Source organism: Falco cherrug, chromosome 1, assembly GCF_023634085.1.
Source record: "Falco cherrug isolate bFalChe1 chromosome 1, bFalChe1.pri, whole genome shotgun sequence".
Taxonomy (NCBI): domain Eukaryota; kingdom Metazoa; phylum Chordata; class Aves; order Falconiformes; family Falconidae; genus Falco; species Falco cherrug.
Window position 1 is genome coordinate 92,722,842 of NC_073697.1, and position 22,498 is coordinate 92,745,339.

General features: G+C 40.7%; 1 protein-coding gene across 7 annotated transcripts in view; it reads left to right on the forward strand.

Annotated features, from left to right (window-relative positions):
- The window catches only part of RNFT2 (ring finger protein, transmembrane 2), a 33,469-nt gene that overhangs the window by 472 nt on the left and 10,499 nt on the right, over positions 1 to 22,498 (forward strand). For 3 of the 7 annotated variants that reach the window (XM_055707320.1, XM_005445132.4, XM_027813828.2), the window contains exons 2-8: positions 109 to 297; positions 2,492 to 2,977; positions 5,750 to 6,228; positions 7,380 to 7,456; positions 9,014 to 9,114; positions 11,763 to 11,916; positions 22,339 to 22,488. In XM_055707320.1, coding sequence (XP_055563295.1) covers positions 2,895 to 2,977; positions 5,750 to 6,228; positions 7,380 to 7,456; positions 9,014 to 9,114; positions 11,763 to 11,916; positions 22,339 to 22,488 — 1,044 coding nt within the window. In that variant the 5' untranslated portion in view covers positions 109 to 297; positions 2,492 to 2,894. Of the gene's footprint in view, positions 1 to 108; positions 298 to 2,491; positions 2,978 to 5,749; positions 6,229 to 7,379; positions 7,457 to 9,013; positions 9,115 to 11,762; positions 11,917 to 14,313; positions 18,620 to 22,338; positions 22,489 to 22,498 lie in introns of those variants that run through there. The other 4 variants (XM_055707338.1, XM_027813829.2, XM_014284953.3 and 1 more) reach the window with 4 other exon arrangements.

The following is a 22,498-nucleotide window of genomic DNA, read 5'->3' on the forward strand; positions in this document are numbered from 1 at the left end:
GGTTGAAGCACCAAGGGTTCACGCTCCTCTGTGTCTTCCTCAAGGAGGTGGAGAGGTGAAATTCACTGTGCTACAGTGAAAATTACTCTGTGCATGTGCTTCTTACAGATACGCCTGTTTGAGCACTGTGATGCAGGTGCTCTACAAATCATCCGGCTTGAAGGAATTGTCATGAGTCTGAAATTTGGACCGTCTTGGATTACCTGAAGGACTCCATGTGTAAGATGTCTGCGCCATCTTGAGCTTACCTCTCTTCAACTGTGGCAGCTTGCATCTCTGATTAAGCCTGTTGTTCAGGTACCGTTAAAAAAATGTCCAAGTGTTGCAAAATGAAAACCCCTAATCCAGAAAAGGCAGGACCAGTCAGTGTTGAAGCTGTGTGCCTTTTGGAGCAAAGTCCATTTAAATTCTATCTGATCTTAAATCTTTAGCGCTCTGGGCAGAACAGGGGATTAAATCTCATGAAGTTCTGTGTCCTCAGTTCTTAGCATGCATGTCACTGTCTCCTTCATGGCTGATGCCAAAAGAGAAAGTGTCTCCACATAGAACTGCATGTCATTTTGGAACATGATTTCACCCCACACTACAATCTAGTAGACTTCTAATGGTCTAGAAGAGAGCAAAGGATTTTCCAGTATCAGAGTTATCTCCACACTGACTCTAGCTCAGCTTGTGGCATCGGAAGATGGACAGATTTCTTTATAAGCAGTGACCCCAAAGCTGTTCACAGGTAGGACAGCTCTCCCTGCGTGGGTCAGCCTGTCTTGGCCTTTTCATATCTTAATTACTGTTTAGGCTTAAAGTAGGGTAACATTATATATTAAGTTGACAGAGATACTGTCAGGTTAGGATTAAACAACATTTACTGCAGGGAAAGCATAAAAGATTCCTGAAGTACTAAATGTTGTTATTACAAATGCAGCTTTAAAAATTCTGGGGAAACCCCCATAACTTTAATATGTATTTTTTACTGTATAAAACTTGCAGATCCTTATAAAATTAATTTTGGCCCTGAAAACACAATGCAAACTGAAATGTGTAGCTAGAAATAAAAAACTGCAGGGAGTTACAAGATCAAAATTTGTACTTAAGAAAATGTTGGTAACTCAGGGTATCAGAAAACTCAGAATTACATTTCTGGTACTCATGATGGCTTCCTGCATCCAGTCCATAAACTGTGTTAAAAGCTGTTTTTTTCCTGCCATATGTGATTATGCCAAATTTTATTTACATAGATATGTCTGTATTTATATTTCAAGGGAGTGTCCAAAGTTGGCATCTCATATTAAAACCTCTGTGTTCTCTCAGTGTTGTCTCAGCCTGGCTGGTGGGGTTCTTCAAGAGTGGATGTTACAAACCAAGAGTCTGTCTCTGGTTTTTTTAAATGATAACTTTTTTTTTTTGTTACCTCGTTACAAATTTGATACCCTTACCTGTGTGATTTAACTGAAACACCCTTTCTTCTTTCACTGTTTCATAACTTTCAGGGCTGGGCAAACTACATGTATTTTTATTGCAATGTATGTGGTAAACACAACTGTTCATGTATTGTGAACTGTATGATTTTGGACTTTATTAAGGGATAAAAATTGAATTTAATGCAATTTCTCACGGGCTGTTGGGTCACTGAAAGTAAAGAATATGAATGAAAAAGTGAAAATATAGGGGGGAAAAAAATTCTGTATTTTCTACTTCTCAGCTTCCATACCTCTGCTTACAGACAGCTAGGAAATGTTCTCGGAGCCATTGTGCCTTTACAGAATACAGATATAGGGCTACATATCTATTTACATATACTCATGCAGTATGAAATGTTATAAATAATGTTAAACTTTTGATACTCAAAAGTATTTAGAGCCTTTTACATTTTATTCAGTAGCTATGCTGGTCTAGGGCTGAGTAGGATCAGACTTTAGTATTAAAAGGATGTCTCTCTAAATCTTTTATGAAATGCCTGTGACAACCTGGACAAACCACTTGTAAAAGTAGCCTATTCCTCAGGTTTTGTATAACTAATGTAACAGTAAGCAGTATAAGACTATTTGCCAAGTACTCTGTGCTGTGCCTTGATGATGATGAAGGTTGTGTTCTTCTTTGGTTTTGAATTAAGCATTCTTAAAAAGTGTAGTGTGTTTGAGGTTGTTCCCTTAAAATTAGACGCTTGAAAGCAGAGTAGATAGATAGATAAATAAATAGATAGCTTATCTCCTTGTTCTAGAAAAAGTTCCTGAAGTTAATACAATTTCAATGTCTTTTCATTTCCCACACCAAACCTTACTTTATTTGTGCTGACAATTCTGGAATGAGTGGAGTAGAAACATGAGATCTTTTGCATATGTGTGTATTATTTGTGACCATTGTGCAGAGTTTGCTAATGACATTTATGTGGGTTAAAAGGAATGGGTTGCTTATTTAAAAGAATATTGTGATGGCTTGATTGTATTTTTTCATAAGGGATGTTTAGACATTTTCTTTTTTTCCTCCCTCTCAGTTTTGCTTTACAAAGCGAGTTTCTTCAGAAGAAGAAGAAGAAGGGATTTCATTTCCAAAGAGCGTATGTCGAATCACATGTCACTCTGAGAGCTAATCTCTTAGTTGTCCTCAAGTTCTTTATCAGAACATGTCATCACACAGCTGTACACTCCTTGTGACTGCCACAGACTGCAAAAGGGGATCTGACTAGTTCCTGCCCTGCTTGGAGACCTGTGTATGTGTGCTTCCATTTGCCAGTTTCTTCGCAAGTGTACTAAGAAAAAAATGCAAGCTTGAGGTGCTTTTTCAGAGAAGCAAATGATTTATGCCAGCCATGTCACCAGCTGAATGGGTTTCACTACCCTCTGACTCTGTGGGCCTTTGTTAGTAGTCTCACCGGGATTTGTTGACCTACAACGTTAATGTTGAGCGTGTTGTGTTTTAAGGTTTTGAGGAAAATGCAGAGACGGCATAGCAGCAACACTGATAACATTCCTCCTGAAAGGTAAATATTTTCCCTTCTTTTTTCCTCTGTTTTCCTCTTCAGAGGTCTATGTTATGATTTAAGTGTATTGTGCGTTTTAGAAGCTGAAAGATCAAGACTGAGAAAGGCATATACTTCCTGTGCATGTAGTGTGGCCAGACTTTCTGCTCAAGTTTAGAGGGTTTACGGAGATTTACTTTTCTCCTTCATGTCAGTTACTGACTGCTGCCAACTACAGTGTTTCACGTTGCATGATCCAGTATGGCACATATGGAGACAGTTGGCTTAGCCCAGGCAGGATGTTTCTGAGCTCTTGAAGAGCGATTCATGGCACAGTCCTGTGGGGATCCTGAGCACCACCAATCTGAAAGGATCAGTCTGTATGAACAGAGGCTATTTATACTTCCGTCATTAGGTTTTTACAAAGTCTGCTGGTCTGAAGCTCCCAACTACTATGACTTAGTATTCTGTAAAGAGTTTGGGTGAGCCTTTACATCATTCCAGAATCTGTATGTAGCTTCATGTATGTGAATACCTCAATTCATTTCTGTAATTATAACATCAGCAAGGGAGACTTGCCACTGTTGTTGTTCTGCTACTAAATATTCCCTTGTGCTTTCCCAGAGCTAGAGCTTGACATTTATTTTTTTTTTCTAAAGAAGAAACTAATCTAATTACTCTAAGACAAGGATGGAACTAACGAATTTCATTGCTCTGGCTGAGCTCAGATTGTAAGCGAAACATCATTACTAAGTATTTCATAGTGGTTTTGCAAGTAGAGGTGAAGCTTGATGTCATGACCACTTTTAGCATGGTACCTTTCTTAATTTCAGGGGAAAAGAAAGCCATCTTCAACTTTTTTTTGCATGATGCTGCCCAAGCCTCAGTGCAGTCTGTAGATTTTATATCAGCAAGCAAGGCTGGGGCTTGAGTGGCACATAAGATGTTGTATGGGCCCTCTCATCTGTAGCGTAGAGCTCTCTGAGTCTGTATAACCTTGTAAGGCACTTCAGGATCTATTTGAATGGTTGAAAATTATTCAAGATAGGTGTCTATTATTGAGTGCAAAAGATAAGCAGAGTAATGTCAGTTTTTATAGATGCTTCTGGTTTTTAACAGGGTAAATACATGTTGTCAGTAACATAGGCTGAAAGTTTTTTTAACTGTAGAATGAAACACTGTTGCCACTGGTCTTCACTTCTGTTAACTGCAGAAGACTCACGATTTCATCCTTGTTTATTTGTTTTTAAATATGTCCCCGATTAATTCCTTCCTGCTGAAAGCATAGTTATGTATCCTGGTAGTATTGTTCCAAACAATAGTTGTGTCATTATCTGTAACACTGGGTTCCATCCAGTTTGTCTGTTATGTTCCAGACATAAGGACCGTCACATGTCCCTGTCTTGTGTATACATCCCTGAACTGTAATGTTAGGTGTAAAATCCAAGGTCTGATTGACAAATATTTTTATCCAAAAAGAGGTGTGCAATGTCTTGTTGACTTGATTCCTTGGTGGAGCCTGTGGAGAGACACTGGGAATGAGGTGTAGCTATAAAAAGCCTTATTAGGAGTTTACTTAGTGGGTAGGTATGCCCAGAGAGGTTTGAAGCTGTCTCAAGAGTGAGATGAAAGGCAGTGCTCTGTGCTCTGTAAGATGCCTGGGGAGGCTTTTGAACCCATGGGAGAGAGAGGGTTAAGGGCCCTGTATGTGCCTGCATGTGCTCTCTCAGCTTGTGACCACTATTTCTAAAGTTAGAGATCTCCAAGGATTAAAATCAAGAGAGACCGAAGCTCTGCAACATGCCTTATTTCAGGGCTTTGCCTCTTGCTAAGCTTTATTTATTCTTTACTCTCTTTTTGCAAGTTAGAGAGGTATTTGCTGTTTGCCAACCGTTTACTGCCTAATGATTGTTCTACTTGTTACCTGTATTGTTCCCTGTCATCTAAACTTTGAGTTTATTTCAGTACCACAGTATTGAGTTCAGGTGAAGAAAGCCTATTTTCTTTTGGTATTAGGATAAGGATATTTAAGACTTTCTTTTTGGAATCTGGCTATAATCCAGCAAGCCCAGGAAAGAATCAGTGCCAGATCTAATTCTGTCCAGTGCCCAGTAATTTTGGTACATCCATGTCCAATTTGCTGAAATACAAAAATAAAACAATTTATCTTGACCCATGAGCACATCCTTCACTTATAATATCTGTTGGGTCAGGGACACACAAGCAGCTCTCAGCGCTTCTCTTCTCCAGCTGACTTTGTCTCTTGTTGGTGTTATTCATCCGTGGTCAAGTAGTAATCATCCCTTAATAAAGAGAGAAGATTCTGGGGGTAGGTCATTTCTTTGAGCTAGCTTGATTAATTTGTTTGTATATAATGTGACCTGTCTTGGTTGTGCTGTGTCAAGTTACACGGGGTTTTGTATGCTTGTCTTTGAATATTACAACCATTATAGATGTTGAATTTGCTATTGGATGTGTTATTTCTTTGGGTCCTCCAAAAGTAAAGGGTGTGTTTGGGAACTCTGTTCCTTAGATGAAGGAACTGGTGCATTTTGGCCAGTTCTTTAAAAGTATTCTGATCTTATCTTAGAAGTCTGGTTACTGGCCTCTAGTTCTGCAGCTGTGACTTTCCAGCAGCCAATAGTGGGAAAAGCATCTGTCATCTGGAGACCTACAAATTCTGGTAGTGTGTGAGGAGCTGTTAAATGACTACAGTCAAGATTAGGCTAGAAGACCGAAAAGTTCTGTAGCACTTCTTTTTGTTTAATCGCTTTGCTCTAATCTCTGCTGCAGAAACCGGAGCCAAACAGTCAGTTCTGAAACTAGCGTGGATGAAAGTGGAGTTTTTGAAAGTCTGAAGGCTGAAGCTTCCTCACCACAACAGCTGTTCTCAGGCCTGGCAGGTATCCCGTCGGGCACCATCACAGCCACGCCGTTCCAGTCAGGTTTGGTTCTGGGCTCTTCAGCAGGAGGTGGGGAAGTTTTCATTCAGATGCCAGCCCCAAGGGAGGAAGGGACCAGTCGGACAGAAGGAGCCCCGTTTCACCACCGGCAATCATCCCATCATTTCCACCATGGCCATCACCGGGGCTCATCTCTACTGCACATGGCAGGAGGGGACCGCCACGGGCATGCTGAGGAAGGCAGTGATGAACAAGCTGGAACTCCAGCCCCAGCTCTTTCAGAATTAAAAGCTGTCATTGGTTGGCTGCAGAAGGGACTTCCCTTCATCTTGATCCTCCTGGCTAAAGTTTGTTTCCAGCACAAGCTTGGTAAGCATCTATCTTTTTTTGGATTGTAAGTGTATTAGAGAGTGGTTAGGAAGCTTTATCATGCTGTGGTGTCTGATACATTTATCTGCGTGACAGTGTCTAGAGGTGGTCTAGCATGAAGGGAACACATTCAAATGTGTGGGATAATGCATCTGATAAATTCACCCTACTTTCAGTCCAAGCTGTTTTCATCTGTGTCAGTCCCATCTGTTTCCTGTCCTGACCTATGGGAGACCACTTCTGTTCCTTTTCCTAATCTCTCCTTGATATTCCTGTACAGGTTGAGGATGTTACCGAGGCTTCTCCCTCAGCCTTCTCTCCAGGAGAGATGGGGGGAGCTTACATTAGTCACTAGCAAAGGCTTCTGTGTAATGCAGAAGGGTTCAGAGGGATAAGGCTGTAGTACAGCTGGAAGGATGGTAGTTCTGAAATCAAGCCAAACAGCAACAGCAGTTACATCTTGTAGTCAAGATATTAAAAGTTCCCTAAAGAATACCTCCATCCAGGTTTCTTGATGGTACCTAAGCATTTCAGCCCCTCAGTGATTATGTAAAATCTGTTCATCTCATCCTCCTCTTACTAAGAAATCATGTGTGGTATGCCTGAGGATCTTCAGTCATTCTGGGAGTACTATGCTGAGTTTATCATCACAGGGAAGCCAATAATGCTTGGGTTTAGTCCACTTACAGCTCTGCCAGTATTCCCAAAACCAGGTATTGATTCATGTCCGCAACATCTTGCTCTTTTGACCTGATACCCTATATGGTTTTGATTGCGTACCCTGTCCTCCATGAGCTGCTGAACTGCTGTTGTAATACTGTCACCTAGCTGAATTTTGTTTGCACAATGCAGCCACAACTTGCAGCACTCTGCTGTCCTGCAGCACAGAACCTGACATTAGGACAGAGTGTCGGTATTGGGCTGGGTGGCAAGTGCTCACTGCAGTAGTTTCATTTTCATGCAGATTGGATTTCAACTTTATATGAGTCCAGACTGCCCTGTTTTAGTTGCCTATATATTTTAATTCCCAGTGCATCCAGAGTATCACCCAGTAAATTTTTTTCTAAACTTGAGATGCTGACATCAAATGGCTTAGGACTGAAGATCCTCCTGCTCAGCCCTACATGCTTTGACAGTGTCTTTCCCTGCAGGGATTGCTGTGTGCATTGGTATGGCCAGCACATTTGCATACGCCAACTCAACACTCAGAGAACAGGTTGCTCTGAAGGTGAGTACGGCATCTTACTCACTTACGTTCCCAAGCAACATCCCCCTTTCTATACAAAACAATGTCTACGCCAAACCGTGTTTTGCAGTGTAGGGCTGAATGCCGTTATATGCATGCAGATTGTCAGAATAAGAATGCCGTGCCGTAATCCTCACTTCCTTTTCTTACTTCTCCCCATTGATGCTCTCCCACAGTTTTTATCCTGCTTTATTGTGAAAGTGTGGCATAATAAAACGAAGAGAGGAAAGGTCAGGGATACTGTAATCTGCTTCTGACTCTGCCATTGACTGGCAGTGCATCTTCAAGCACTTCTCTGCAACTTAGTTTCCCATTATGTACAATGGAACCTATTTATTTCACTAGTTAATAATGAGATTTAATTTATTAGTGTTTATTGATGTTTTGGGATGTTCAGCTGAAGGATTTTGTAGATGTATCACTTGTTAGTATCTTTATAATGCTCTGTTAATAATACGCTTAGAATATAAAGAAACCAGCAGATCTTTTCAGGTCTTATGATCTTCAGTGTCAGCAGAATACTTCAACAGCACTAAAAGCACAAGACTAGAATTGCTTTTTTGTAAAAATTACATGGGTGGCACAAGTGTATACTTACATCTACCAGCAGCAGTGGAATAAAAGTGATACAATACTGAATGAATAGATAAATTGCACAATCATGTAATACATTGCTGTTGCCTTGCACTTTGTACCTCTGTCTTTCCAGCAGTGTGCCCCTTAATCTGCCTGCTTTAAATCTCAACCTAACGTCCCTGGCTGTTGAATAGCTACAGAGAGCCATTTTGTTAATAAATCAGCTCACAAGAAAAATGCTGGGTTTTTCACTCCCAGGAGTAAAATTTACTCTCCAAAATTATACAAGGCCAAGACCCAGGACAAGATCTTATGCCATCCAGCTTCTGTCTATAATGTTCCATGTCTTTTGAAAGGCAAAATTTGCATGTCTTTTGACCTTTAATTACTTCTTCAGTCAAAAATGCATGTTCTAGAACCTCCGTGCATTCAGATAACCCATCACTACATGCAGCACATATGAATGTTATGTTATATTTGATTTAGCTAAGCCTTCTTCTAAGTGACTTTGGATCTATTTGTAAAACACCCCTTTGATGAAGTGTCATTCCAAACAGGTGACAGTGCAGAATTATAGGACAATATATGGAACTGACTTTTTTTTTTTAATCGCTTGTTGAACTGCATTTTAAATATCAGGAGAATTTAAACATCCTAAGATCCCAACTTTGAAAATTGTGTTCTTCAAGTAAGGCTGTCATTTTCACCAGCAGTTTTCGATTAATTTCTCTAAAGTTACTTTATTTGAAAAGGTTAGCTGGGTGAGAGCCATTTCTGCTTGTGTTCATATGTCTTCACCTAGCAGCCTATTTCTGAGTCTGTCCTATGTAAATAAACTAATTACTGAACACTTGGTTGCATATTTGTGTCCCCTGAGATGGTCTTGCATTTTTCAGCAGTCAAAGGCTCAGCGCAACCCTTGGGACCTTGAATTTATCTTCTCTGCTTCTTTTTCTTGCTCAGGAGAAGAGATCAGTGTTGGTTGTCTTCTGGATTCTGGCCTTCCTCACTGGAAACACCTTGTACTTGCTTTACACATTCAGCTCTCAGCAGCTGTACAACAGGTGGGTAAAATTTCCATTGTACATGATAGAAGCAGGTGATAATTGCCAGGGAGGAAAAGAGGGAAGCCCACTTTTCCCCACACTTTGGGAGGAAGTGTGCATACCTAAGGTATTTGCTATCTTTGTGATACCTTTCAATGGAGGAAAAGAATATGTGCATTGCTTCTACCAGTGGACTATGCTCCTGTCAATAAATTACAATAACCAGGGTTTAAATGGGCCAGGGTTAGTGAATCAGGCCAGTGATGATATACTACAGTGTTACTGCTTGAAACATGTACACTTGCAATTTTCTTATATATTGAAGCAGAGTGGATACCTTCTTATAGTGGAGCTTCTGAATTTCCATTTTGACTGCTGTGGCTGAACATGAAGAGCAGGTGTTGGAAACAGATACAAAATTGACCTACTGATTTTCCTCTTCCTATAATGTTTTCTTTTCTCTTCAGTCAATCAAGCTTTGAGTCCATTACAGGAGATAAAATGGAGATGAAATAGTAGTGTTTTATTTCAGTGTCCTCAGGGCTTGGAGGCATTTGGATCTGAGGTAATTAAGATAGCCTCCAATTTCAAATTCTGACTAAAGCGGTTCTCAAATACAGAAAAGTTAGTACGCGTGGATTTGGTTCAGTACTATATCTGCTTATTATAAAGCAGGGATTAAATGACAGGAAGCAAATGCAGAACTTAAGCAAGGAGATGTTAGTAGAATAAATAGGAAGAAATGGAGCTATACCAAACCTAGTTACTTGAGAAAGTAGTTTTGATATTAGTAGCTAAAACCATACAAATTGTTTTCCCAATGAAAATTTTATTTGTCCCACTGAAGGGGACTTAGAACTTCAGACTGAAAATACAATGTGTGTAACATGCATCAGTTGGGTTATGGCTAGATGGCTCTTGGGTATGTTTTTTCTGTCTTTTATTTCACTGCTTTCTTGCTTCTTCCTGCCAATACTATCTATGCAGTGGAAGAGTCAAGGTCTACCCACAACCCTGGTATCATTTGGAATTAGCCTGATGTATTTGGGTTTGATCATTGGACAGCTGTGTATGAAAATGCTTCTAGAAAGGGGGAGAGATGAGAAGTCTTGTATGTGTGGGTTCAAATGTGAGATGGGAAACCATGGGTTACTCTGTGTAGGGCTTGTGGGAAGGAATGGAAGATAAGAAACAGGTATGGCAGAAAGATGTGAAAGCATTAATAAATTTGTTTGCATCTCAGAGCAACAGTGTCTCTTAAGTGTCTCTTAAGAAGGATAAGCTTAGAAGCATGAATAGGACTAATTTAAAATAAAGGATAGATCATCTAAAATAAAGGGGTTTTGGCAAACCGGGGCCATCCTACACAGTTTAGGGTGTGGTTTATTAACAGCGAGTAGACTGGGCAACAGCTTAACTGAAGAGCCTTATTCCTGCGAGTATTGCAGTGGTACCTGCTGTCATGCTTGGGCTACTGTATCTATTGCTTGCTGTGTGGGGACTGGTGACTGTTCACAAGGCAGGCCTGTAAAATTAGAAATAGCTGGTTTGGTTTTCTTCCTTTCTGGCTTATTTTTCGTTTCCTGATTTATTTACTTTTTGCCTGTTTCTAGTGCATGAATAGTAGTAAAGTATCTGATTCTGTTTCTGTTTTTAGGGTGTAATTTTACCTGTTGTGCTGTGCCAATGTTGTGAGTATTTTAAATTCATGTTCAGGCTTTTAATTCTGGGTTGGTTATTTTACTTTTGCTTCTTTTTTTGTTGTTTCTTTTTGTTAAGTTTTTGCTTTCTACCATGAGGCTTTAGTAGCTAAATATCCTGAAGACAAATCCTGATTTTGCAGTCTGAGTAGGGTCCAGTCTTCATTGCTGCTCACATCAGTAGCTCCTGCCCATTGCTATATGAAGTTCTGCTGTCCTGGACTCCCCTTCTTTAAAGGGCAAATGTTCAGCCCAGTCAATGACATTTAAGGGGCACTAAGTTTTTGGATCTTTGTTTTAGGTAAGAGTTGCTAATTAACACAGCCCAGCTCTTGTTCTGCTTCAGACAGTGGCAAGCCACTGTCAGAGCATGACACACCTGAAGTTCTGACCTTCCTGACTTGTCTAATACAGTACTTTCTTTGTCACCAGTTTGTTTCACATGCACAAGTAGCTTTAGAAACTGCTGCCCCTGCAATAGTTCTACCCTGTGGCAAGCCAGCCTCAGAAAACATAGTGGTCTTGACTTGGCCATGACTTCCCCAAGGAATCGTAATTACTGCTCACTTGGACTTCAAAGGATAAGCTTTTTCAATCAGATCTGATAAAGCAAGCCTGTGAACTAAAGGCACTGTCATTAGACCAAAGGCTCTTTTACAGTGTGGATTGCAGGTTACGGAAATCGCAGTCTTCCAAAAGAGATTTTGTATATGGTAGGGTCCTGTTTTCTGATGGTGGGCAAACCTGCTGACCTCAGTAGAAATGGGCAAGAACAGACAGATTGGAGAGTCTCAGAGGAACCATGGGACTAATTTGCATGTCTGATTCCTATGACCCTTGAGAACTTCACCAAAGTTCAATGGAGTTTCTAGGCTTTCTCTAGTCAGCAACGGATACAGCTGGTATCAAGAAGCTTAAGTGAGGTTCTTCTCATTGGTATGTGATCCTTGGTGTCATGCCTTTCAGCCTTATATTTCTGAAACCCAACCTTGAGAGGCTGGACTTCTTCGACCTGATGTGGATTGTAGGGATTGCAGACTTTGTGCTGAAGTACCTCACCATTGCATTGAAATGCCTAATTGTTGCCTTGCCTAAGATCATCCTAGCCATCAAGTCAAAGGTAAGAGCCTCTCTTCTTGATCTAGAGATGTTTGTCTTTGATAATCTGATACCTTTACAACATGTTTGCAGCATGAAATATGGGTAGAAGTATAGGAAATCATAAAAATCTGATAAAAGGCTGGCTGAAAGTCACCTGGGTAGTGAGGTTTTTTGGGTTTTGAGCCATCACAGGCCTGAGCAAGGGTTTGGTAAGACCATCAGGTCAAGTCCAAAAAGAGAGGGATAAGCATTGCTTGAGGACTAGGTACTAGCAGTAAGATAACTGCTTTCCTGGTTGATTTTGTTCTAAGTCTTGTTTTTTGAGTAATCTCTGTAAATAGATATTTCTGAAGCAGAAATGTCTTCATTTAATGGAAAGAAATTGCAAGTATTTCTCTCTTTGGAGTTTCACTTGGGTCAAAGTAATAATAGTATTAAATTGAAGCTACTGCTACCACAAAAGGCAGCACCGGTTCTAACCATGGGTGAAGATTTTGACTAAATGGTTAACATACTTAAACGTTGATGAAATCATATGTATACTGGGCCTAACTTTTGAAACTTTCTCACTAGATTCTCTTGAAATACCTTTTTATATTTTCTTTTTTACTTTTACAAGTCTGTCATGCTGCCTCTTCCTCCACTTACTAGTGTCTACGTTTCAGTGGCAAATGTAGCAATGTGTATTATTTGCATTTGGTAAAGAAACTTTCTGGCATCTGTTGGGATGAAAGGTACTATATAGTTGCAAGATACTGCTGAAAGTCTCAGGCAGGGCACTTAAGGGGATCTCTAAACTGAGGATAGTTTTGCTTAGAAATGACATGGGTGACAGGGGAGTTGGGCAGTTTTTTCCTGCACAGCAGGGCTATTTGAGATGGTTATTAATTTATTTTTGGCAATTGTCCAGCTTTTTTTTTCCTTCTTCTATTATTATTATTGTATTTTGGGAGATTAATGTGCTAGGTCAGAGCATAATCCAGCCTGGGGAGGGAGGGAAAAGTGATGTGAATAGTCTTTCCAAGATAAATTGCAGTGTTGGAAAAGGTTCACAGCCTTTGCTTGCTTGTCTGAGAGCTATCCCAAGTACTCATTAATCCTTGTCGGGAGAGAAGAAAGAGAAGGGGTCTTTATTTGCAGCTACAGTGGGAGGCTGGTAAGATCACATCTGTCAAGGGCCTATAATGACTCAGAGCACAGATGCTTCATTTTTAATACCTTTTTCTGGATAGCAATATTTCTCACTTTTTTAAACTCCCTTTTTGTCTTAGGGTGTTGTTGATAGTCTCACTGTCCCTTGACATCTGAGGCTGCTGTTACCTACCACTATGGATCTGGATTTATTTTTATCCCCCACTCTACACTGCATCCGTTAAGCCAACCAGGGATAAGATCTGGTGTAACAAATTAAGCAAGATCAAACCGGGATGGGATAGCTCCAAGAGAACTGCAGGATGCTGTAGAAAGTGTAATTGGTAACCACATAGCTGAGCTCTTTCCCTGAGCTTGATGACCCAGCTTACTTCTACAGGCCAGCACAGTGCTACATGTCTTAATTTTGCAGATAAGTTTTTGGGTTTTAAAAAAAATATAAGCTGTTCCTGATTTAGAACAGTTCCATTGACCAAATTCTTACCAAGTTATTTGCTCTCTGCTTGTCTTAATACTTGCCAAAAAGAAAGTTACTCTCTTCCTCCCTATATGCTTGTAGTAGTGTTTCTGCTTGAAGCCTAGCTTGTAGTTTATGAACTTCTGGACGGTTGTTGATGGTAGCAGGTAGGAAGCTGCTGGAAAAATATAAACTCAGAGTAGAGCTAGAAGACTTTTTCAGGATATATATAGACTGAGAATTTTTCTGCCTATATAACTAGTCAGAACAGCAGTCTTTAGCTCTCCATGATACAGGACCTGAAGTGGAGATTGCTTCACTGTCAGGGATGAGTTCAGCACAGCTGTGAATGGGATAGAGGTATTTAATCTTGAGCTTCCTTGCAGTATCTTCTTGCTGGCAGTCAGTAATAGATTATAAAACTTGCCCATGGATGGGATATCAGGAACTTTGATCATTCTGCACTCAACCTCTGAGCAGGCTCTTCAGATTTTCTTCATTTTGGAAATTCAAAGGCACTTCCAAGGCTAGTCTGGCTTTTTACATGGCTCCTTGAGATTCTAGTCTTCTCTAAATACTATGTTGTTTACACTGATGCATAGCCTTTCTAGTACAAGGCATCTCCTCTGAATGTCCTTCTTTTAAGACTTACCTCTCCATATCATTTGATTGGAGCAAGATCAGATGATTGTGGGTTTTTTTTACACAGTCTTCATCTCTCCTTAGTCTTCTCTGTAAACTGAAGAATACCATTTTTAAGTCTTTTCTCAGAGATCATTCATTCCAGATCTTATTATTCTCTTCTAGGCTGTCTTCAGTTCCCTGTTTACCAGACTATTTCTCCAGTTTGTCAAGATTAATTTGGATTATAATCCTTTCTGGCATGTTTACAGCCTTTCCCGGTTTAGTGTCAAGTGGATATTTGATAAGCCTACTCTGTACATCAAGATCATTAATGAAAATAGTGAATGGTACAAAACTGCTTACCTTGGATGCATCTTTTCATTTTGGTAGTAAACACATTAAAAATTTGGGCTAGAGCACTCAGTTCTCCCAATGTGAAGTACCTGGGTCATGTATTCCTAGGATGACCCCATCACAGGAAGGGCAGTATTTGGTTTAAGATGATGTCAAGAACCATGTTGGATTTATAGCATCAGTTCATGATTTAACTGAGAAAAAGAAAACAAGAATTAAAAGGCAGAAAAAGTTGTTTGTCTTTGCAATCAGAATACAGAGGCAGTAAACATGGTCGTGAGTGCTTGAAATGTGAAGCATGTGGACTTGCCAGGATACAACTAGCCACAGTACTCCAAGCTTGAATAATGCAGAAGTGGAACATCTCTGCAAGAAACCCCTCCAAAGAATGAGGGAAAACTGAAAATTTGACAAAATGATCCCACACTTTCCCAGGTTACAAACCAGCCCAGAAAACAAAGGTGCCAAGAGAGGCTGTGAGACTACAATCAGGCTGGAAGGCAGGGAAAGGAGAGCTTGTAAATAGGAGAGAAGCAGAAAAAAAGGAAGAGAACCTCAACATCAGACTCCAGTCTTACACCTCAGTAATTAGGGGGAGTTTGTGGGAGAAGGAGCATACCTGTAGCTAAAGATGTCCCTTCCTCCCCCATGAGCTGTGATGGGCACATCAAGCTTAGTACAAGTTTTAATAGCAGCTGGGCTCATAATTTCTTTGGAAGGGGGGCTTGGCTCCCACCCTGCATGCTGAAGGCTCTCCATTTAAAAAGGCAGATAAGATCATTTGGTTCAATATAAAATGAATTAAAGTAAATTAAACTGCAGGAGCCATGTGGCCTGCCGAGGCCTTCATTGTTGTACACACATAAATGGCAGCTTTTCATTTTCACTGCTAAGGAATGACAGCTTGAGGGGGGTGGAATTAAAAATCAGGAAATAAATAATAAAAAGACACAGTTGCCAAATATTTCGTTCAGGAAATCCCAGGTGCCTGCAAGTCTCCCATCCCCTCCTCATGCTGTTGTCAGCAATCTAAGCTGGTATCCTGGAGCATGGACTAAAGCATTTGGGGGAGGGGGGAAGAAAGAAAACCAAACCAAGGAATCATAACAAACTGGTATCCCAGGTTCTTTTAGAGAGAGAGAGATACTTACCTCTATAGGGGAGAAAGATACGAAGGACACTTTTTTGCCAACAGTCTTAATGACTGGTGTATAAGAAAGGCCCTAAGTAAGAATTTTCTTTGCATGCTCAGTACAGATGTGCAGCCAAGTTACCAGGGGCTGCATTTCCAGAAGACTGAAAATTGAAAAGGGAAACTAACATTTGTTTGTTGAAAACATAGCATTGAAACAATTGAGTAAATACTTGTCAGTTTTGTTTGAAAGCTGGATCTAGACATTGCAAATGAGCTTTTTGTGGCAAGACTGGCATTACCTGTGAAGTTTTTGCTTTATGCTGTTTAAATGGTGTCAGTGGCAAGTGTACAAATACTAGTCCACACTAGCGCTGCGGTGTCCTTGCTGCAGCTTTGATAATATTTGCTTGGTGGGGTTTTTTGTTGATTTTTTTTTTTTTTGGTGCTTTTATGGTAGTGGTTAGTTGGGCTTTTTTTATTTTGTTGGTTTTTTTTAAATATTATCCCATCAAACCTGGTTGGAGAAAACTTGACCTGTGTGTGGCAGCCATTCTTTACATAGTTTTGCACTTGGACTTTGGACCAGGTACCTTTTTTCAGGTGCATACCACGTTTCCTAGTATAGATGTTTGCAGCTCTGCCATGTACACTGGCACATTAAGCTTCCCATATTCCTTCTGAAGCTGCACCTTGGACATAAAAATATTAGAATATCTTTTGCACAAAGTAGTTATGATTTGGATCATTCAACTGAAGCAAATTATCTAAAGGTGACATGTTACAGTGTCAGCTGATCTGTGTATTTTGTGAGTTTGAAGCCAGTAAGACTTGATTTTGAGTAGCCCTAATGGTCTTCCATGTTCAATGGAGCACAGACATGTCCATGGTTGCTCTGGTTGTCATGCCACTGCCTGTTTCTGTGCGCAGCCATGTATAATTAAACAGTTATTTTAAGGAAAACAAGCACTTCCCTTATGATTAAATTTGTTCTGCACCCTGCTTCCATCTTGTGTGATACTATGGTCCAAAATCCTGGTTCCCAGCCTCACTGGGCAGGCTGACCCTTGCTCTATCCCGTGATTAGTTGCACAAATGACTTGCATGTGCAGATATTTTATGCTGCTTGAGCAGCAAGCTCCTTCTTGCACTAGTCATTCATGTAGAACAACCCATGGCATAAAACAATGTCCATCCTTCTGCACTGGGGGAAAGGGGGCAAGTTGGAACAGTTTGCTCCTGCCAAAGCATTTTCTCTAAGCCACAGCCTCATCCAGAAGGCTCACATTAGGAGAGAAGGTGCTAGAGGGAAGTTTTATTAATTGTGATGGTAACGGCAGCAGCCTTCTAATGTCCCTGCAGCCTCTCTTTCATCAGGGGGCCAGATATTTATCAATCATTTAACATGAAGTTTGTGTGCATTTCTTTTTGTCCTGAGAAAAACAAGGTCTCTTGGAGCATTTGAGCCCTCTAGATGCTGATCAAAAAACCATGGAAGCATTAAAACAAGTCCTGGGAGCAAACGTATAGACGATGTTACCAAAAAAATCTGGGTAAAGATCTTCCCATTCCTTGTCTGTGTGATAAGCAAGCTAATCCTAGTGTTTCTCTAATAGTGTGGCTAAAGTGGTGTTTTCAGATAGGTGGTAGCCTATCCTTCATTACCCTTGCCTTGAGGATCTTTGATACTGTTTGGGGGAACTCATTCAGATTCACTCTTCTCGGACAACAATCTGAGCTTTGATCCTCTAGAGTCACAGGAGCTATGTGATGGTTCTGCAAAGGCTTTTCCCTATTGCAGCCTGGAACACATGTGATGTTCCAGAGTCAGCAGTGCAGGATTTACTGCTTTAAAAGACTAACTAAACCATAAGACTAGGTGCTGAGGAACTGGGACTCTTTTCTGTCCCTCTCTTTAACACACTTTGAAAGTCACTGCTACTAAGCTTCAAAGGCATCATTGCTTTTAAGTGCCTTTCAAGTTTCAACTTTCCAGTTTAAGATATCCAAGATGTGTCTTTCAGAAATGCTGTTCACTGACAAAAGAAATATCTCATTTTCCCCTCTAGTCCCACCTTGGAATTACTCCTCATTATTCTTGCATGGATTTTCACCAGCGTCCTCTGTGCCACAATCCTGTTTATGCTCCTACCCAACACTCTTATATTGGCAATATGACCAGAAATCTCAGCAGAGCCTGCTCTCCTCTGATCCAAATTGCCAGCAGGTCTCAAAAGTTTTTTCTAGCATCTTCCTGTTTCAGAATATGTCCTAATGCTGCTGGCAACAGAATAAGTGAGACTTGGAACTTCCCTTGAGTGCTAATCACAACTTACAGTTGCCTCATTGCAACTTCTCTCAGTTCTCTTACATCCCATTTTAATTCCACTGTGTAAAACCTTTATATGCCTTTCTGTTTCCTTCTGTGGAAGCACACATGCACACTTATACAAAACCTTATGTCAAAAGAAACTACAAAGTCAATGCTTGGTTAGGCTATGTGAGAATTAGCATTGCTTCTGCAGCTGTAATATTCCTGTTTTGGTGTGTATATATTGTGATTCAATTTTTAATTATATGATTCCATGTTATTTTTCTGTAAGACTTCTTCCATCCATCACCAGCGTATACTGTGCCCCACAAATGAAGCAAGGCGAGGTATTGAAAGAAGCTGTTGTAGAACCTGGGAAGTGCATAAAGAACAAAGAGACCATTGTGTGAAGAATGTTCTACAGGTTTAAGTTAAATACTACACTGGAGAATTAAATCCCATCCTTCATTTTGCCAAATAATTCCTATGTGATTCTAGAAAAGTCATGTGCAGCTGCAAACTGAAGCCAGCAGTTTAGCTTTTAATGGTAATGTGATCTATAAAATTAAGTGTTTTTAAAGAGTCTAATCCCAGTCATTTCACCTTGGTCATCAAAGCCACCTTACCTTCACCTTAGTCTTTCTGTGTCTCAAGTTTCCATTTAGAAAAAGCAGAGAATAGCTGTCCCTTATGTCAGCCAGCAATGTGAAAATAAGGGGCTTTTTAAAGTGTTTTTATTTTAGTGGTGATGTCATAAAGAGACTGAAGGGGTTTTAGTAATTTTCTGGGCAGAGCTCAATTAACATGAAGTGATAGGATGCAGAACTGCCATCAAGTAATGAGGATATAACAAAATGCTAAAAAGTTACATGCTCAATGAGTACCACCCACCCTCTGTGAAAAAATAGTGTATGTTCACATTATTACAGACTGTATCATACTGCATGTACAGAAGGAAGACTGCAATTGTATGAAAATCTTGAATTCTGTGCTTTCAAAATAAGTGCTTGATTTAAAGTAAAAAATGGTCTCTCTGCATGTTGAAAGAGGTAGAGGAAAATGGAGGGTTGTATATGAGTCATTGACAAAGCATTCTGGAAGAAGAAAAATATCAAAATTTCACCATGTGGTATCACAAGGCTCATCAGCAGAGTTGCTGTAATTAGATCCACAGCACAGTCCTTTGCCGCTTTTGCTAATGAGGTGTTTGATAACAGTAGTAGTAGACCGTCAGTTTTTACAGTAACTGACCCTACAGAGGAAGCAGCGTAAACAGGGTACTAACTTTTTAATCAGGCTTAACTACAACCTGTTGCAAGGGCTTGATGAAAGCAGAGCAGAGACTCTTTTTTTCTGGTAGCTGATTCTACCCTAACCAGGAGCCATAATTTCAGGTAATATCCTATATAACCTCTGCAGTCCAGCAAGGTAGATATGCTTGCTCCGGAGGGCTGGCTTCTGCACAGCCCAGTCATGTACTGGGGCTGGCTTACAGGCTCATCAGCTTTCGCTGATCTTAGAAAGCTGTCGATCCCTATAGAGCATATTCATAAAAAGGTTCCCAGATCTACATCAGGTTTTTATGAAATAGGAAGAGACACCTAAGAGACACAGGCCTTGCTTTATTTCAGGCTGTTGTTCCCAGTAAGATGCACAGGAAAAATGATTGCATTTGTGCTTAACATAAAACACAGTTCTTCCTAATCTTGATGAGACATAGCTGCAATACTTTAGCTGAAGTTTTCAGAAAAAATATCGCTTCAGACAAAGATTAGGCTTTGAAAGGTATAACAAAGCTGAAAAGCAGAAGACAGGTATGTTGAGTGTGCTTACAAGTGATAGGTGCTGTCTGCAGTAAGTTACTGCTATCAGAAGGCTAAATTTTAGTGCTGAAATTGTAGGGAACAATCCTTATTTTCTAAGATTCTGGCTCAGAAGGAAGACCCCCACTTCTGCAGCCCTTAATCAAATTTCTTATTTTATAGGCACTTTTCCTAGTTTAAAAAACAGCTGGTGTGTTGTACTGAGATGCCTGACAAAACTTACATTTCTGTAAGCATTTACTGTAGCGCTAGTTCTCTTCTAAATGATGCTCAGCTGTCCTTGTATTGCTTTCCTCCTCCCAGCTGTAATCACTCTAAGCTCATCAACAGGGCTCTCTTAAATGGTCAAGTGGGTGGTGTTAGTGGGCTGGATGAAGAGATGCATCCATTTAAAACTTAACTTCACTCTTGTGGGGGTGTTAACAAGTATCTAGCTGCTAAGAAATCCTAATACCCTGCAGTTACCATTGAAAAAAGAAGATTTACATTAGATAAAGGAGTACTGAAAGATTTGTAAACGATTGAGATACTGTGGTTAGAAAATTGAGATTTGTCACTTGCTGCATGTTCATTTTAGAGCCACTCTGCCACTTCCAATTTCACAACCTGTCTGGACCGCTAGAGCTGTTTGGGACCCATCTTTCCTTATGTCTTGCTGTGGGCTCTAGTGTTTTAGTGCCTCAAAAGCATCTGTTGTAGAAGAATTTCAGCTCTGATGTCCCAAATGCTGGATCCAGAAGTTTCATCTGATGCAATGAGAAAGCAAGCAATGACCTGTCCCAGCTCAGCCTGCTAGGGAAGCAAGGCTAAATAAAAGAAGATGAGCAGGAGCCTGGTGGGAGGAACAAGTCGAGGAAAAGCAAACAGTTTGCTGCCCTTAGCTTGCTGGTAGCTTTCATCAGAGCTGGCTGAGGAGGGGGAGGCAGAGAAGGGAAGGAAGTGACAGCATAGTCATTAGCAGACTGCGACCCTCTGTCACGGGGGCTCCTGAAATAAATGATGATTGTATTGAAGCATGAGGCAGGATAGAGACCTCTGTGCTAATTTAATAAATTGCTTGCATTTAGGACCCCAGATTGTTGCTGTTACATTTTTGCTATGTGATGCCACCTGGGATTAACAAGGAGGAGGGAATGGGGGGAGAGGAAGAAAGCAGCCCAGGTCTGTTAGCAACTGCTGGTGTGACCTCACTCCTTGTCCCAGGGGGGATATGAGATCATGAGAATGCCAGAGCTCTCTGAAGGATTCGATTTGTTCGGTACGGCAGGATGGCCTGCCGAGTGATCTCATCTCTGAGACCCTAGGGAAGGGCACTAGCTGCTGCTAGCCTCATGGACTGCAGAGGACTTAATCCCCACTCCAAATCTCACCAATTAACGATTGACCTGTGATGACATCACTGATGACAAAGCTAACTGGGACAGCACAGCAAAATTCCAGGGGAATTTCCCTGTCTCCATGATCTTATCAAATAAAAGAATTTTGACACGTGTAAAACAAATCTTTCAGTCCAGATAATGCTATTGCAGATTAAGCATAGCTCTGGGCTCACAGCTTGCCCTGACCTAGTGCCCTGTCACCACTTCTCCCTTCCAAACAGGGCAGGACAGAACACAAACGGGTCCTCGTTAAGAAGGGAGCTAAATTAGATAGCTGCTTTTAGCCAGCTTCCCTAGTCTCAGGTGCTTTAAAGTAGAAATTATGTGGTAAGAAAAATCCATTTCAGTTGTTGGACTCCATGGTTGTAGTAAGCCAGGAGAGTTTGTTACCTTGCAGGTGTCCTTCAATGAAGGAAAACTTTCTCATTGGAATAAACACCAGAATGGCAAGGGCAGCTTTGGTGAAGGTTTACAAAGGATGTTGCCCATTCTTTGAGTCTCTTTTGAGAGAGAAGTGTTTCAACCAGCATGCTTCCCCCCTTCCCTTCCTTAGCCTCCTCAGGAAGGTTTGGTATCTTTGAGTTTCAAATGCCTTGAGGGTTTTCTTTTATTTTTCCAGCACCAGTCTTTTTATCTGTACTGTACAAGAGCCAACACACACCTGAGTGGAAGGAGGGGGATACTGTCAAATAGATAATTAATTTGATTCTTTGGGATGATCTAGAAAGTTGTCAGGAAGACCAATGTCACCTTACATTTAATCCCTGTACCTTCAGAAGGGGTATAAAATCAGAGACCTACCTTGCATTCCTTTTCTCATTATTAATAGTATCCACAATTTACATCATATTAACCCCAGTAAGCCTTAACCGCTGCTGCTAGTGTCCTGTAGCATTCTCCAGATATGCAACAAGGTGTAATCTATAACCTGCTCTAAAAGTTCAAGATTCAGAAGTGTAGAATACCTGGATAAGTGACAGAGCATGAGGAACACTATGAAGCAAAGCGATAATTATGCTTTCAAGGTACCAAGGTAAATGGCTGCAAAGAAAGCTGTGTCTCATGAATATTGGTCTTTGCACCATTTAACAGAGTGCGCAGGTGGACAGTGAACACAAGCCCTATAAGCTTCATGCCCTGCACCCATTAAGTCCTCTTCTTTTGATGTCCTGACAGTAATCATGTATTGCTTGTTTGGTTGTTCTACAGGGAAAGTTCTATCTGGTTATTGAGGAGCTGAGCCAGCTGTTCCGCTCCCTTGTGCCCATCCAGCTATGGTATAAATACATCATGGGAGATGATCCATCCAGCAGCTACTTCCTAGGTGGCATCCTGATCATCCTGTATAGTCTTTGCAAGGCAAGTACCA